This window comes from Pogona vitticeps, chromosome 5 (assembly GCF_051106095.1).
Source record: "Pogona vitticeps strain Pit_001003342236 chromosome 5, PviZW2.1, whole genome shotgun sequence".
Taxonomy (NCBI): domain Eukaryota; kingdom Metazoa; phylum Chordata; class Lepidosauria; order Squamata; family Agamidae; genus Pogona; species Pogona vitticeps.
The window spans coordinates 69,636,723-69,650,080 of NC_135787.1; the positions used below are offsets into that span (position 1 = coordinate 69,636,723).

At 38.7% G+C, this 13,358-nt stretch overlaps 1 protein-coding gene across 1 annotated transcript in view; it reads right to left on the bottom strand.

The window, feature by feature from the left end:
• The window catches only part of SCFD2 (sec1 family domain containing 2), a 202,422-nt gene that overhangs the window by 112,644 nt on the left and 76,420 nt on the right, over positions 1-13,358 (bottom strand). The window contains exon 5 of the mRNA XM_020792486.3: positions 2,133-2,382. Within this exon, the coding sequence (XP_020648145.3) occupies positions 2,133-2,382 (250 nt within the window). The remainder of the gene's footprint in view (positions 1-2,132; positions 2,383-13,358) is intronic.

Sequence of the window (13,358 nt, forward strand, 5' to 3'; positions counted from 1 at the left end):
ACAGATTAGAACAAGGGTCCTGTATAACTAGATGTATGTATGTTCTGTTCACAGAACTACAATTTTAAATCCGCCTAGGTGCTTATTTTACAGCAGGGATAAGCCACTTCAGTGAAACCAATAATGAATTTTCTTATTGGTTCGTAGGCCACCCTTCCAGTGCCACCCTTCCAAAGGGGCATTGTCAAAGAGAAGGAGTGTGGTGAAAGGCCAAAGTGGCTGAATGGCTTTTAAAATATCAAATTAAAGAAAGATAGATAACAGAATCTATTACTGTAATTTCATTATTCATTAATATTTTATTAAATATTATTTATGCAATTAAATTAAAAATAACCCTCATCAAAAACACAGAGAAACATACCTAATTATGCCGTTCATAATAAAGGTTTTTAATTTTTATACTGTACATATATTTCTATTTTCTAAATTTTCCTACCATTTTATTTCAAAAATTATTTTTCATTCCTTCAAAACCAATACGATTCCTAATTCATTCGGAGACATTTCAGCAGTAATTTACAATCCGACATTTTAATGTCCAATTAATATTCTGAACATTAGTAGTTTAATAAGATAACAGTGAGAAGCAGAAACACCAGTAGCAGTAGCACAACCACCAGAGGATCGTAGTCGGGGGTTCTCTTTGCCAAGAGAGTCCCTAACCACTGAGGCATGCAGTACAAAAGGACAAGGAAGGATGTCATCATCAAGGAAGTGATTTATGCTAATTGAAGAGTTCAGAATGTAATCAAGACAATATAATCAAGACAGAACTTTAATTTTCTGCCACAGAAAAAGAAGTAAACAGTTTTTAAATATAGAACAAGTTAAAATAAGATAAAGTAAGGTAAAACGACCACTGTAAAATCACTAAAACTGCTCAGAAGCTGTACAACTGCTTTTTGATTATAGTAGTTTAAGAAATATTTTGAGGGTCTTAGGAAGCACAAAAATCCTGAGGGGACAGCATGAGTCTCACAGGCTGGACTTTGCTTTCCCAGTGGCAACAGTTCTACACTGATTTTCTGACAGGAAAGATTCACACACTTATGGGATATGTCCCAAATGATTATACTGACTCTCCCAAAAATGAAATTGAACTTAGACCGTAACAGAAAGGCCTTGAAACCTGGGTAATCAAACTCCAATTTTCTGAAGGCCTAGGTATCTCAGGTGCTGCATAAACTGTTCACACATTCAAATTTTCTGTACAAACGGCATACTTGTGGCTCCTCCACTATTTGTTCCAACTTTTCATGATGCTTCAAGTGCTGATTTATTTTTTCTGACAGCAACCTCTTGAGCACAAAGAATTGTTGAAGTGTTTTATCTTCTTTTCCCAAAAATTATCCCAGTCAATCAAGAATCAGCCAATGAATATAAAAATATTGTATTGCCATGTAGCTAATCAAATTTGGCTAATGGACATAATAATCACAGAGCCAATTCAAAGTGAGGACATGCTATATCTAATGTAAATGGGCAAGTACCTTTGCCTGTTTATAGCCATTCTGAACAAGTGTGAGAAAGTCAAGTCCTTCCAAGTCAATGAAGGGTTGTGTGAAAAATAACATTTCCATAAGTGAGTCCTAGTAAGCTCTAGATAGCCTCTATTGCATATCCTTCATTCCTTTAGGTCACTGAAGAAAAGAGTGTCATGCACTCTTTGCTCATATGCCAGGTGATAGTGGAGTTACAAAATTCATTTTTACTGGATTCCTGGTCCTGCTTACCTAGGAGTAAATCTTAGGAAACTCAACGGTGTATCTCTGAGTAGGCACACATGACACTGTACTTTTATTTTTACAGCACAGCTCTATATATGTTCACTCACCAGTGAGTCACATTAAATACAAGTTGCCTTACACCTGGGTAAGAGGTACAAATTACAGCTTTCATTTGCTTTAACTGGCTTTCCTCTTCTTTACTAGATGTATTTGGATGGAATAACCAGAAAGCTGCCTGTGATATCCTGCATGCCTCAGCATAACAAGCCAGTTTCTAGATATAGTCAACCCATGGTATTAGCTGATGGAATTCTGAAATTTAAATAATGTCTGAACCATTCTTCTTCTTGATATAGAAAAAGAATTTATATTTGGTGCAAAGGGTTCAACACATACACTTACCAGTTATTTTCTGCAGCAAGAGAGACAGCTTGGGTTCATTGCAAATAGCCTGGACGAGGGCTTCCTTCACAGCTTTTTCACTCTCCTCTAATTCTTTCCCAGTTTTGGCATTCCCAGCTATGGAGTAAATATACACCAACAGCACAAGGACATCTTCAGGAGTATAATCGTTATCGGTCCTGTTATTATGAGGCTTGATGATAGGCAGCAACTGGTTCAGGACATTAGGCAATGCTGAGTCCCCAATACTCTGAAAACAGGGAAACACAAGGACCTCTTACTACCACTGTATCACACAAAAGTATTCAATTTTTTAAAAAAGAATTAATCTTCAGATGTTCAGGGTAAAGTGCACATTCAGTTTCTGTCCACTACACTGCATTAAGCCCTGTATAATAGATTGTTTGGAGTATGATCCCTGGAGAAGTTTTGGCCTACAATTCCCAGAAGGCTTTGCCAGCACAGCAAATGCTCAGGAACTGGGAAAACTTCAGCCCCAAAATATCTACTTTATGGTATCACATCTCACTATTTTGTAAGCACACTCAGCAAGATAATCATTGGTCTATTTCAGTAATAGGGGCTAAAATGACAATTGAAATCCTATTCTATAACTGTGATTTTCAGAAATTAAAGAATCATCCACGCACCATAAGGACCTCGTGCCTTCTCCACAATGAAAGGCATCCCGCAGGAACCTCAGGATTCAGAAATGTTTTATTTCTGAAAAACTGCCACAGCTGGTGAAGCCATATGGTAAATTTTCTTGACGCCTCACGACTCAGAGTTACTTGGCACAACTGTCTGTCCAGGTATTTCTGAATTTTAATTCATCTCTTCTGTCACACTTGGGAAAAAAAATCCAAATTTGACAAAGAATAAGCTTTGAAAAAGAAAACTAGTTTCCATCTATGTATAAGGAGCAGCCAATGCAGCATTAAAAGAAGACCAAATACAAGATGGATTTACTCTGTAAAGGAAGCTAAACTGTAAAGTTTGTAAAAGCTGAGCAGGGCTATTGAGGACAGGATGTTCTGGAGGTCAGTAATTCCTAGGATTGCCATACTCTTGTAACAACAAATTTGGCCACATTGGGATCTGAGACAATGTTCCATCAACCTAACAGGTACAAGAGGGATGCTATTATTTTTTTTAATGTGACAGATAATATTTTCCAGTTTGTTTGTTCTCCTTTTGTTTCAGAATTAAGATTTGTATTTACAGGTATTGAGCAAGTAACAGTCAAGAACTTTTTAATGGTCTACTTAATACAGTTTGCATGGAGAAAGAGATTGTGTTACAATCCCTGATTCAGCCCTCAGACCCAAATCTTCTTGGCTAAAGGTTAAAAAAAAAATGAAAGAGAGCCAGTCATGGCTGTCAAATTTGGCCCAGGACTGAACTCTAAATATTTTCACTTTTAAGAAGCAGCATCTTTTTATTGGTTTGTAATGGAAGGCTGGCTTATCATAACCTTATGCCATAGTGCCAATCCTAGGGTCAAGAAACAGCCTTCTTAGGTATTTGGAGTCCTATATTTAAAGCATCCCCACAACATTTTAAAGGAAGTTCTAAAATTTTTGTTACTAGAGAAATACAACTTGTCCATTGAATTAAAAAGTAAATTAAAGCCGATACCATTTAAAACACTGCCTGAGGTGTGCGCTTCCCAAGAAATCATGGGGAAAGTGTGAAAGACAGAAGCAGAAGCTTCATCTTTACTGCACAGACAGACACTAAACCAACCATTCAGCCTGAAGATTTGTGTTTGGCATTTCAGGAGTGGGGTCTGATAGGGCATTTGTGCAGTTGTTAAATCTACTTTTAAAAAACCCTGGCAACAGGCATGGTCTAAAAACCCTCTGTATTAGTATCACAGTATTGGTGTTTGGAAAGAATGCCTGGGACAAGGGAGAGATCATGTTAGATACCCATTTCTAGAACAGAACAATTGTTTCAGGAGTGACAAATTCCTCTAATGTTCACGCACTTTCCAGGTGGTGGAGAGACATGATTTTCATAGCAGTGACTGCATGAAACAGCAGTTTCCACACAGAAGGACCAGGGAACAGCTTAGTAAGGAGTAAGCAGCCCTGAGTTTTCAACACCAGAATGGACTTGAAAGTGGAATAGAGCCTGGTCTTGGAAACTGTGGACTGGGCCAGGGTAACATATGCTCCAGTTACATCATATTCTGATTACTACACTGTGTTCCACATTGGACTGCCTTTGAAGAGTGTTCAAAAATGACAAAGTGGTACAAAATATGGCTATCAGGTCCACGGGCTATGTAGGGAGCATGCAGTCACCTTACTGAACAAGCTATACTAGCTTCTGTTTTTGAGACTAACTCAAAGTCCCAGTGATGATCCTTAAAGCCTTTTAGCCCTATAGTATTCTGATTCCCCCACCCCCACGTCTGCATGTATTCTGAAATCTTCAAAAATATGTCTAGCCAGGACCAGAGAGATGATGATTTCAGAGGCTATACCAAAGCTCTGGACCCTCACATAAAAAAAGCTTGTGCCATTCTTTCTTTAATGGCTGTCAAAACCATGGACAAAATTTTACATTTTAGAGAGGCTTTTTGATTGTCATTGGTTGCGTCTTCTTAAAGTTATTTTAATGGCTATGCCTACTGGGGCCGGGGCTTTCACATCTTAAGGACTTCCATTACTCGGTGAGGCTGAATTATGGTAGCAAAAGCCCCTTAAGCCAACACTCTATCTGGAGGCAGCCTCTATTGGAACTCACCCTCTCATGCACCTTTGTGAGTCACAGGAAATCCTTGTAACTCCTACAGTGTGATGGAACACTTTTCTTCTTCCCTGCCATTCCCATACAAGGAAGCTGTATGGGAATGGCAGGGAGATGAGAGGGCTGTTCCATCTCCTGCTGGTCTTGAAGACTTTCACTCCCATAATTCAGCCGGGGGTGGGGGTGTCTTTACGTCCTTAAGACAGAAAAGCCCCATCCCTAATCTGTAAACTATTTTTCATGGCTGTTTGTATTTTTAAACTTTTACTCTGCCTTTTTAGTGCCTCAAAGCTGAGTTTAAAATGTTTTCATTAATTAAATATACCAGTATTTATTAGTACAGTAATACCCAGCTTAATGCTTGGAATGTGTTCCAAGAAAATTGAGTGCTAACTGAATCAGCACTAAATGGGGCAATTTAACATTGTGCCTTATGGGATAAGGCACATACGCTGGGGAGAGGTGGAGAAGCAGTGCTAAGAATGTGATGCACAGACATATAGTTCACCACTGGTGTGGCAACAGCCCACATCACTCATTCCATACATATTCATGAGCTGATTTGCATGAACCTGATTTGCACGACTGGAGAAGCAGAGTCACCAGCTACATGAGGGTTGGCAGGAGGAGGAGGAGTCAGATAGGGCTGGTTAGTCAGAGAGAGAGAGGGAACAGATAATGAGAGAGATAGAGCTGGTTAGGAAAATAGGTTGACAAGGTGGTAATGATATTGCAAGCGATAAGAACTACCTTCTGGCAGAACTGTTAATGAATTGCTTATGTATACTGAGTATCTGAAAGACTTCTGTTTTTCTTATTCAATCTGCTTCACTTCAATAAATAAGTTCTGTTTCTGTTCACAAGACAAGTGTTCTGACATACGTCATTTATATTGTGGATTGAAGTAATCCACTGGTGGCAGCGAGAAGAAAATGAAATCTGAGCCTTTGTGAGGGAAAAACAAGCAGGGGCCACAAGGGCAAACGCCACAACTGGTTTCACCCGTGATCAGGAAGCCATTGAGACTGCACTAGGATTGGATTCGAGTGCCGAGGCAGTTTTTGCAGCAGCTCAACTGACACAGGACTTACAGCAGCTGTTGACAGACTAAGTGTTTCCCTTCCTCCTTACAAATTCTATTGTTTAGTATAGTAGATCACACTAAAGCAGGCATATTGAATCAATGGGGATTTGTTGAGTCATCTACTCCATAAGTTCCACTGTTTCAAATGGGCCTACTCTCATTGCAATTTAGGGTTCAGTTACACTATTGAAATGATTAGACAATTTGATTATTCAAATAGGGAGCTGGATTGGGATTTGTGAAGTCAGTTTAAAGTCACATGGTTTTGGGGTCAGTGTGTCGATCCTCTTGGGATGACTTTTGGAAGTAGCTGCCTCGTATATTGGTTGAGGGAACTACATGAGCTTTTAAAATCATTGTATTTATAAGTGAGTTAGCACCGCAGGGCTCCAGCTTCCCATTTTCCTGGCTCCCTTTTCTTTAAAAGAAAAGAAGGAGAGAATTGTTCAGCTGCATCCCCTCTGTCCCAACACCAGAAAACAAAGCCTGGGGAGAGAAGCAGTTTACATGTATACCCAGAGAGAGAACTTGCAAGAAGCAATCTAAATATGCGCACCAGCTTGCTCACTTTCTGCCAAAGTGCTAAGGAGGGTGAAATTGATGCTTTGACAGACGCTGGCTGAGAAATGATTTGGTTGCCTGGTGCCAGTGATGGAGTGGGAATAGGGCAGGGTGAGGAAGTGACTGAAGCACTATGACCGCTACTACTTCCTCCTTTTCTTTTCCCTTCTCTATGTGCTAAACACAGTGCAAAACTAGGAGTATTACAATGTGTAACCAAGCCTTTACTTTAGTATAGTAAGTCACAGATAAGAGTAGGTCCATTTGGATCAATGGGATTTATAAAAGTGTTGACTCACTAAATCCCTATTGATTCAATGGGCCTACTTTAGTGTTGTTTACTACACTAAGCAGTAGGTTTTGGCTATTAATGTCTGTGTTTCAGAACAGCTGGCTGGATAGCACAGTAAGTTGTCGTCTGGCCCCCTCACTGGGCAGTTCCAAAACCCAACTCAAGACCTGGTTATATAGACAGGCCTTCCTCCCAGTCACTACATAATTAATTCTCTTTCTTTTTCTTTATCTATTCTGTTTTTGTATTGATGTTGGAATCTGTTATTTTATATTAACTGTTTTTATTACGTGTTTTGTGAGCCGCTCAGAGTAGACTATGTCTAAATGGGTGACATATAAGCTCAACAAACAAACAAACAAACAAACAAATGGAATCCAATTCCCTATTGCAGCAACGGCAAACAAACAAGAACAAGTGTTAAGTTTGATTTTAAAGAATTTGTGGAAGACCAAAGAAAGAGGTGGATATTAAAGTAGAGCCAGAAAGCAACAATATGTTTCAGTAAGAACAGTGGCATGTTTTAACCACAGATTAGAATGTTCATGGGTATAATGCTGTACTGCATTTATACATTTAAAAGGATGCCCCATTGATTTCGATGTGTCAAGCTTTATTTCCAACAAAATAGAGTTGGGTTGAGAGTATATACCACTTCAGATGTTGTTCAGCTATAACTCCAATAATCCCTATGTGGCATAGAAATGCAGCCCAACGACGTCTGGAAGGCTACATATTCCCCAGCTGTTGGATTTTAGGTTCACAATTTGAATTAATGAAGTAAATATATACATAAACACACACACATTTAAGTAGCATTTTCTTTCTTAAATATGTTGTCTTCAATGCATGAAAATAAACACCCTAAAGACCTGGAGAACCTATAATAAGATGTATCTGGCATCCTTCAAAGCACATTTCTGCTTGAGGCACCTCCTCTTCTCTTTTCTGTATATTTTTTGCTGTTCTCCTTCATTCTCTCCTTCCTTACACACACACACACACACAGAGAGAGAGAGAGAGAGAGAGAGTCTGTCATCTCTAAATAGGAATGTTTTATGTAAATAAACCAGCTGGGCTGCAACACAAATGAAAACAGGGAGCAAGCCAACCCCTTTGGCGTGCAGGCAAACACCATGGAGAGTTAGGAAATTTGCCTCAAACAAAATCCTCTAGCAGTTTGTCATTAACTAGCCACTGCTTCTAATGATTTAGGAGCTCTCGGTGTTGTTACAAATCAATCAATTACACTGATTGAACAGCCTTTAAAACACAAGTTTAAAAAATGTAACTAACTGTGACCCAAATTTCCTGCTGGTTATGTTGGCCTCAGGTTAGCCTTGTTTGTCTATCATCAAGGGAGCCAGTAAAAATAATAAAAAGAAGGTCAATTCTGAGCTTTCCAAAGTCTACCTTAAAAGCCACAGTACTCAGGGTGGCTCCAATGAAGACAATTCTCTACTACCTCATTTTTGCTTATATCAGTAGGCCATTTAAACATAATACTAGGATCGATATAAAGAATTGCCTGTATACCTCTCTTTCTGTTAGCCTGATTTATGTTAAACTGGGCTAAAGAATGATCTATCCTTGGTGATGTCAGCTGGTTGACATTTGGGCACACAGAAATACAATAAAGGAAACAATATGGATTTTCCAACAGAATAAAAGCAGAATTATTTTGAAAAATGCTGTGTTATACCCAGGAATAAAAGATCTGCACTGAAGGTAATGTCAAAAACATTAAAATATTTAGAACCTTAAAAAACCTTTTGGAATGTCAAAACAAAAGGCAAACAAAGTTCAAATAGAGGATAGGTCTACCACTAGGTGGTAATAACTGGGCTCGTATTTTCGCTTTTATGGGGGGGGGGGAATTAAACGCTGAATTTTAGATAGAAGGGTTCTACGCTTCATTGTGGCATCTCTTGTGCGACTCTATTATCTGGCAAGGCTTCTCATATGCTTCATTCTGTCTCCTTCTAAAATAAAAACGTTTTAAGTGATCTGCTGGGATATTGGTGGTGTAGTGAGAGGAAATAGTATTTTAACAAAGTGACTACATTGAATTCCAGGTTTTATTTCCAACAATTATTTTGCTTATCCCACTTCCAATTAATTAATTCTGGCCCAGCTTTCTACAAGTAGGTATAGCACAAAGAGATAAGAATGCTTCACGTGCTGGATATTCAGTGTAAGTAATTGCTGTATGCTCTGTAACCCTGTCAATTCCTGTTGTTGTAATAGTTGTTTAGTTGTTTAGTCGTGTCCAACTCTTTGTGACCCCATGGATCAGAGCACACCAGGCCCTCCTGTCTTCCACTGCCTCCCGTAGTTGGGTCAAATTCATGTTGGTAGCTTCAGTGACACTGTCCAACCATCTCATCCTCTCTCCTCCCCTTCTCCTCTCGCCTTCACAGTTTCCCAACACCAGGGTCTTTTCCAGGGAGTCGTCTCTTCTCATGAGATGGCCAAATTACTGGAGCCTGAGCTTCAGGATCTATCCTACCAGTGAGCACTCAGGTTTGATTTCCCTCAAAATGGATAGGTTTGTTCTCTTTGCAGTCCAGGGGACGCTCAAGATCCTCCTCCAGCACCACAATTCAAAAGCATCAATTCTTTGACAATCAGTCTTCTTTATGATTCAGCTCTCACTTCCATACATCGCTATTGGAAAAAACCATCACTTTGACTATGCAGACCTTTGTCGGCAAGGTGATGTGTCTACTTTTCAAGATGCTGTCAAGGTTTCTCATCACTTTACTCCCAAGAAGCAGGCGTCTTTTAATTTCGTGGCTGCTGTCACCATCTGCAGTGATCATGGAGCCCAAGAAAGTAAAATCTGTCACTACCTCCATATCTTCTCCTTTTGTAGCCAGGAGGTGATGGGACCAGTGGCCATGATCTTAGCTTTTTTGATGTTGAGCTTCAGACCATTTTTTTGCGCTCTCTTTTTTTACCCTCATTAAGAGGTTCTTTAAGTCCTCCTCACTTTCTGCCATCAGAGTGGTATCATCTGCATATTGGAGGTTGTTGATATTTCTTCTGGCTTTCTTAATTCCGGCTTGGGATTCATCCAGTCCTGCCTTCCGCATGATGTATTCTGCATATCAGTTAAATAAGCAGGGGGACAATATACAGCCTTGTCGTACTCCTTTCCCAATTTTGAACCAATCAGTTGTTCCATATCCAGTTCTAACTGTTGCTTCCTGTCCCACGTATAGGTTTCTCAGGAGATAGATAAAGTGGTCAGGCACTCCCATTGCTTTAAGAACTTGCCATAGTTTGTTGTGGTCCTCACAGTCAAAGGCTTTTGCGTAGTCAATGAAGCAGAAATAGATGTTTTTCTGGAACTCTCTGGCTTTCTTCATAATCCAGTACATGTTAGCAATTTGGTCTCGAGTTCCTCTGCCCCTTCGAAATCCAGCTTGTACTTCTGGGAGTTCTCGGTCCACATACTGCTGAAGCCTACTTTGTAGGTATTTTGAGCATAACCTTGCTTGCGTTTGAAATGAGTGCAATTGTACATTAGGAAACAGCTAATAAACGCTAGGATGTCCTTCTGGTATAAAGTGTTATAATTTTCTTGTCTGAAAATTTTGAACTGTATGAAAGTTTTATGTAAAAGTACATATTGTAAACTAAACATTCAGATGTTGCCTACTGTCTGTTTAAAACTATAAACATGAAGATACATACTATCCTGTTTTCTGTCTCTAAACATATTTCACAACAGTGATGTATCGTGTGCATAATTACATTGGCAGTTATTTTATTTTAGTTTTCAATTATTTTATGGTATTTCTGTTTTGCATCTTTATATTTTATGGATGTTGTTGACTTATTGTGATGATGTTATTGTTTAGTTGTTGCAAACTGCCCAGAGGGACCTTGGCTGCCAGATGGGTGGTACAGAAACAAACAAACAAACAAACAAACAAACAAACAAACAAACAAACAAACAAACAAATGAGAAAGGCTTCTCTAGTCACTGCTTTGAGCTAGACTAGTGAGATTCCAGCCATACCTCTTGGTGTATCAACTAAACAATGTCCACTCATTATTGTTGATGTTTTTATGACCTGTCAAGTCACCTTCGATTTATGACAATGCTATGGATTCCACAATGTCCTGCCTTCAACGGGCCTGCTTAGCTCTTGTGAACTCTGCTACATGCAGAATTCTGCCTCTAATTCTGTCACTTTTTACTTTTACTTATCTATCCTTAACATTTTTAAGTGTTTCTTCCACTATACATTTAGTTTTTTAATTTTTTTAATTACAGAAATTGTCTTTTAACATTCTTCCCTAATAATACCCCTGGTTTCAATCCACAGTTCTTCTGGTTCATGGTCAACTGAGTTTAGTAATGCAAATTTGCTCTTTACGTGGACTTTAAATTAATCAGAAATACTGTTTCAGTTACATTTTAGTACTACATTTCTTTTAGTGTTCTTATTCAACTTTACTCTAATGTTTGAGATTAATAGTTCAAGATCTGTTAATCTGCTCCTAGTTTTGTTTTGGCAGACAGAATGCAGCTCTGCATTGGCCATCTGGTGCTGTCCATGTATACGGTTGTCTGTTAAGTTGCTTGAAGCATGTAATTGTGATTATTGTTGGCTTTGCAGAATTCTACAAGTCTTTCTCCTGCTTCATTTCTGACCTCTAGATCAAATTTTTCAATGACACTTGTATCTGCTTTGTTTCCTACTTATGTGTTCCAATCATCTATGATTATAAGCACATCTTATTTTGCTGTGTGATTGATTTCCCCCTGGATGTTTGCATAAAAGTTTTCTATTTCATCCTTTTAAATATCTGTAGTTGAAGCACAGGTTGAATCATGGTTATGGTGATAGGTTTTCTCAGAAGTTTGATTGGTATTATTCGATCAAACTTTGCATTATTGCTCCTAACTTCCTGTGATACTTCTTGCCTCAGTATTAGAGCTACTTAATTTCTTCTGAGTTTGTCATTTCCAGAGAAAAATACTTTTTACTGACTGAAAATGTTGTATTCCAGTTGCCTTTCATTTACTGAAACCAAGCACTGCAATGTTTAAATGTTCCATTTCTTGTTTTACAGTTTGTGGTTTACCTTGATTCAAAATTCTTACATTCCATGTTTCAATTAAATATGTTGTGCAGCATCAGGTTTTCCTTCCACATCTGAGCACATCTCCTACTAGATGTCCTTTTGGTTTAATCTAGCTTTGTCATTCGTGACAGCACTATTCATACTTGTCCTTTACTCTTCCCCAGTAGGTGATTTGGTGCTTTTTGATCGGGGTTGTGTATCTCATCTTCAAACACTACGTCTGGTTTCATTTTGGATTGTCTCATCATAGAATTTTCAAGGTAAGAAAGATCCAGCAGTGGTTTACCATTGCCTTCTTCTGTGCAGTATGAAAAAAAAAGTTACAGTAGCTTGAGTATCACTGCCATTGTCTGTGAAAGATTTTCCGTCAATATCTCCTTTAGCTGCTGCTGCTGCCTAGTAGCTGCCCTCCAGAGATTTCTGTCCCCATCACCAGTGGAACTATGCATTCTCTTCTGCTGATGTGGCCATTGCTGCTGAAGAGGGTGGATGCATCCTAATCTGGTGCCTCAGCTATGAACATTCTGCCTTGGGTAATTGCGCTAGGAGTCCAGACTCCTAATGGAGTCTATCCTCCTGGCAGCATTGCACTCAGCTTCTCTGACACATGCCAATGTCTTCACAAGGTTAAGCTGCTATTCCAAGAAGGGGACCACTTTCTGTTCTTAGTAACAACTGAAGAATCCCACTGAGTTATAAGATACCTCAGTACTTTACTCAAATTATATTACAAATTTATTCTGTTAGGAGTTTTGAAAGAAAAGAAAATAGGCCAAGTGAATTTTGTTCAGATATTAATTTTTAAGATGACATTTGGGTTTTTTTAATGGTGGTTGAGCCACAACCTGCTTTAGCATGGACACAGACAATTCTTGGTCATTGTATGTCCTCACAATCATTTGACTACTTGAACAAAACAGTAACAACAAAACCATAATGTCAGTTTCTAGTTAGTTTTGAAAACAGTTTCAGTGAAAAATCAGTGATCACTTCCCAATTAAGCTTAATTTATTCCAAAATGGAAAAATAGATTTGGTTCTTGAAAACAGCATCTAGCAGTAAAGAAACAGGAATAACACCATCACATGAAGTTGTGCTATCAAAAAATTCTATATTTAGTCCTCCAATTATTTTGTAGAACATGGTGCTTAAGATGACTTTAAGGTCACTCCTATCCTGCTCAGAATTCCTCCCTTTTTGAGTGGTAATTTCCTGCTTTCGTTAAACTTTCAGCCTCTTGATTGCTTTGGTTTCTTCTCAGTGAAACCTGTCAGATTCTGCTGTTGATTTTATTATGCCATAAATGGAAGGCTTAAACACCAACAACCCTCCTCAAACAAATTAAATACCAATAATTGCCAGATGGCAAACCTTCTGAACACACACAAACATTTATAGAAATTACTATGTTCCTTAAGTTGTTCTATTGAGC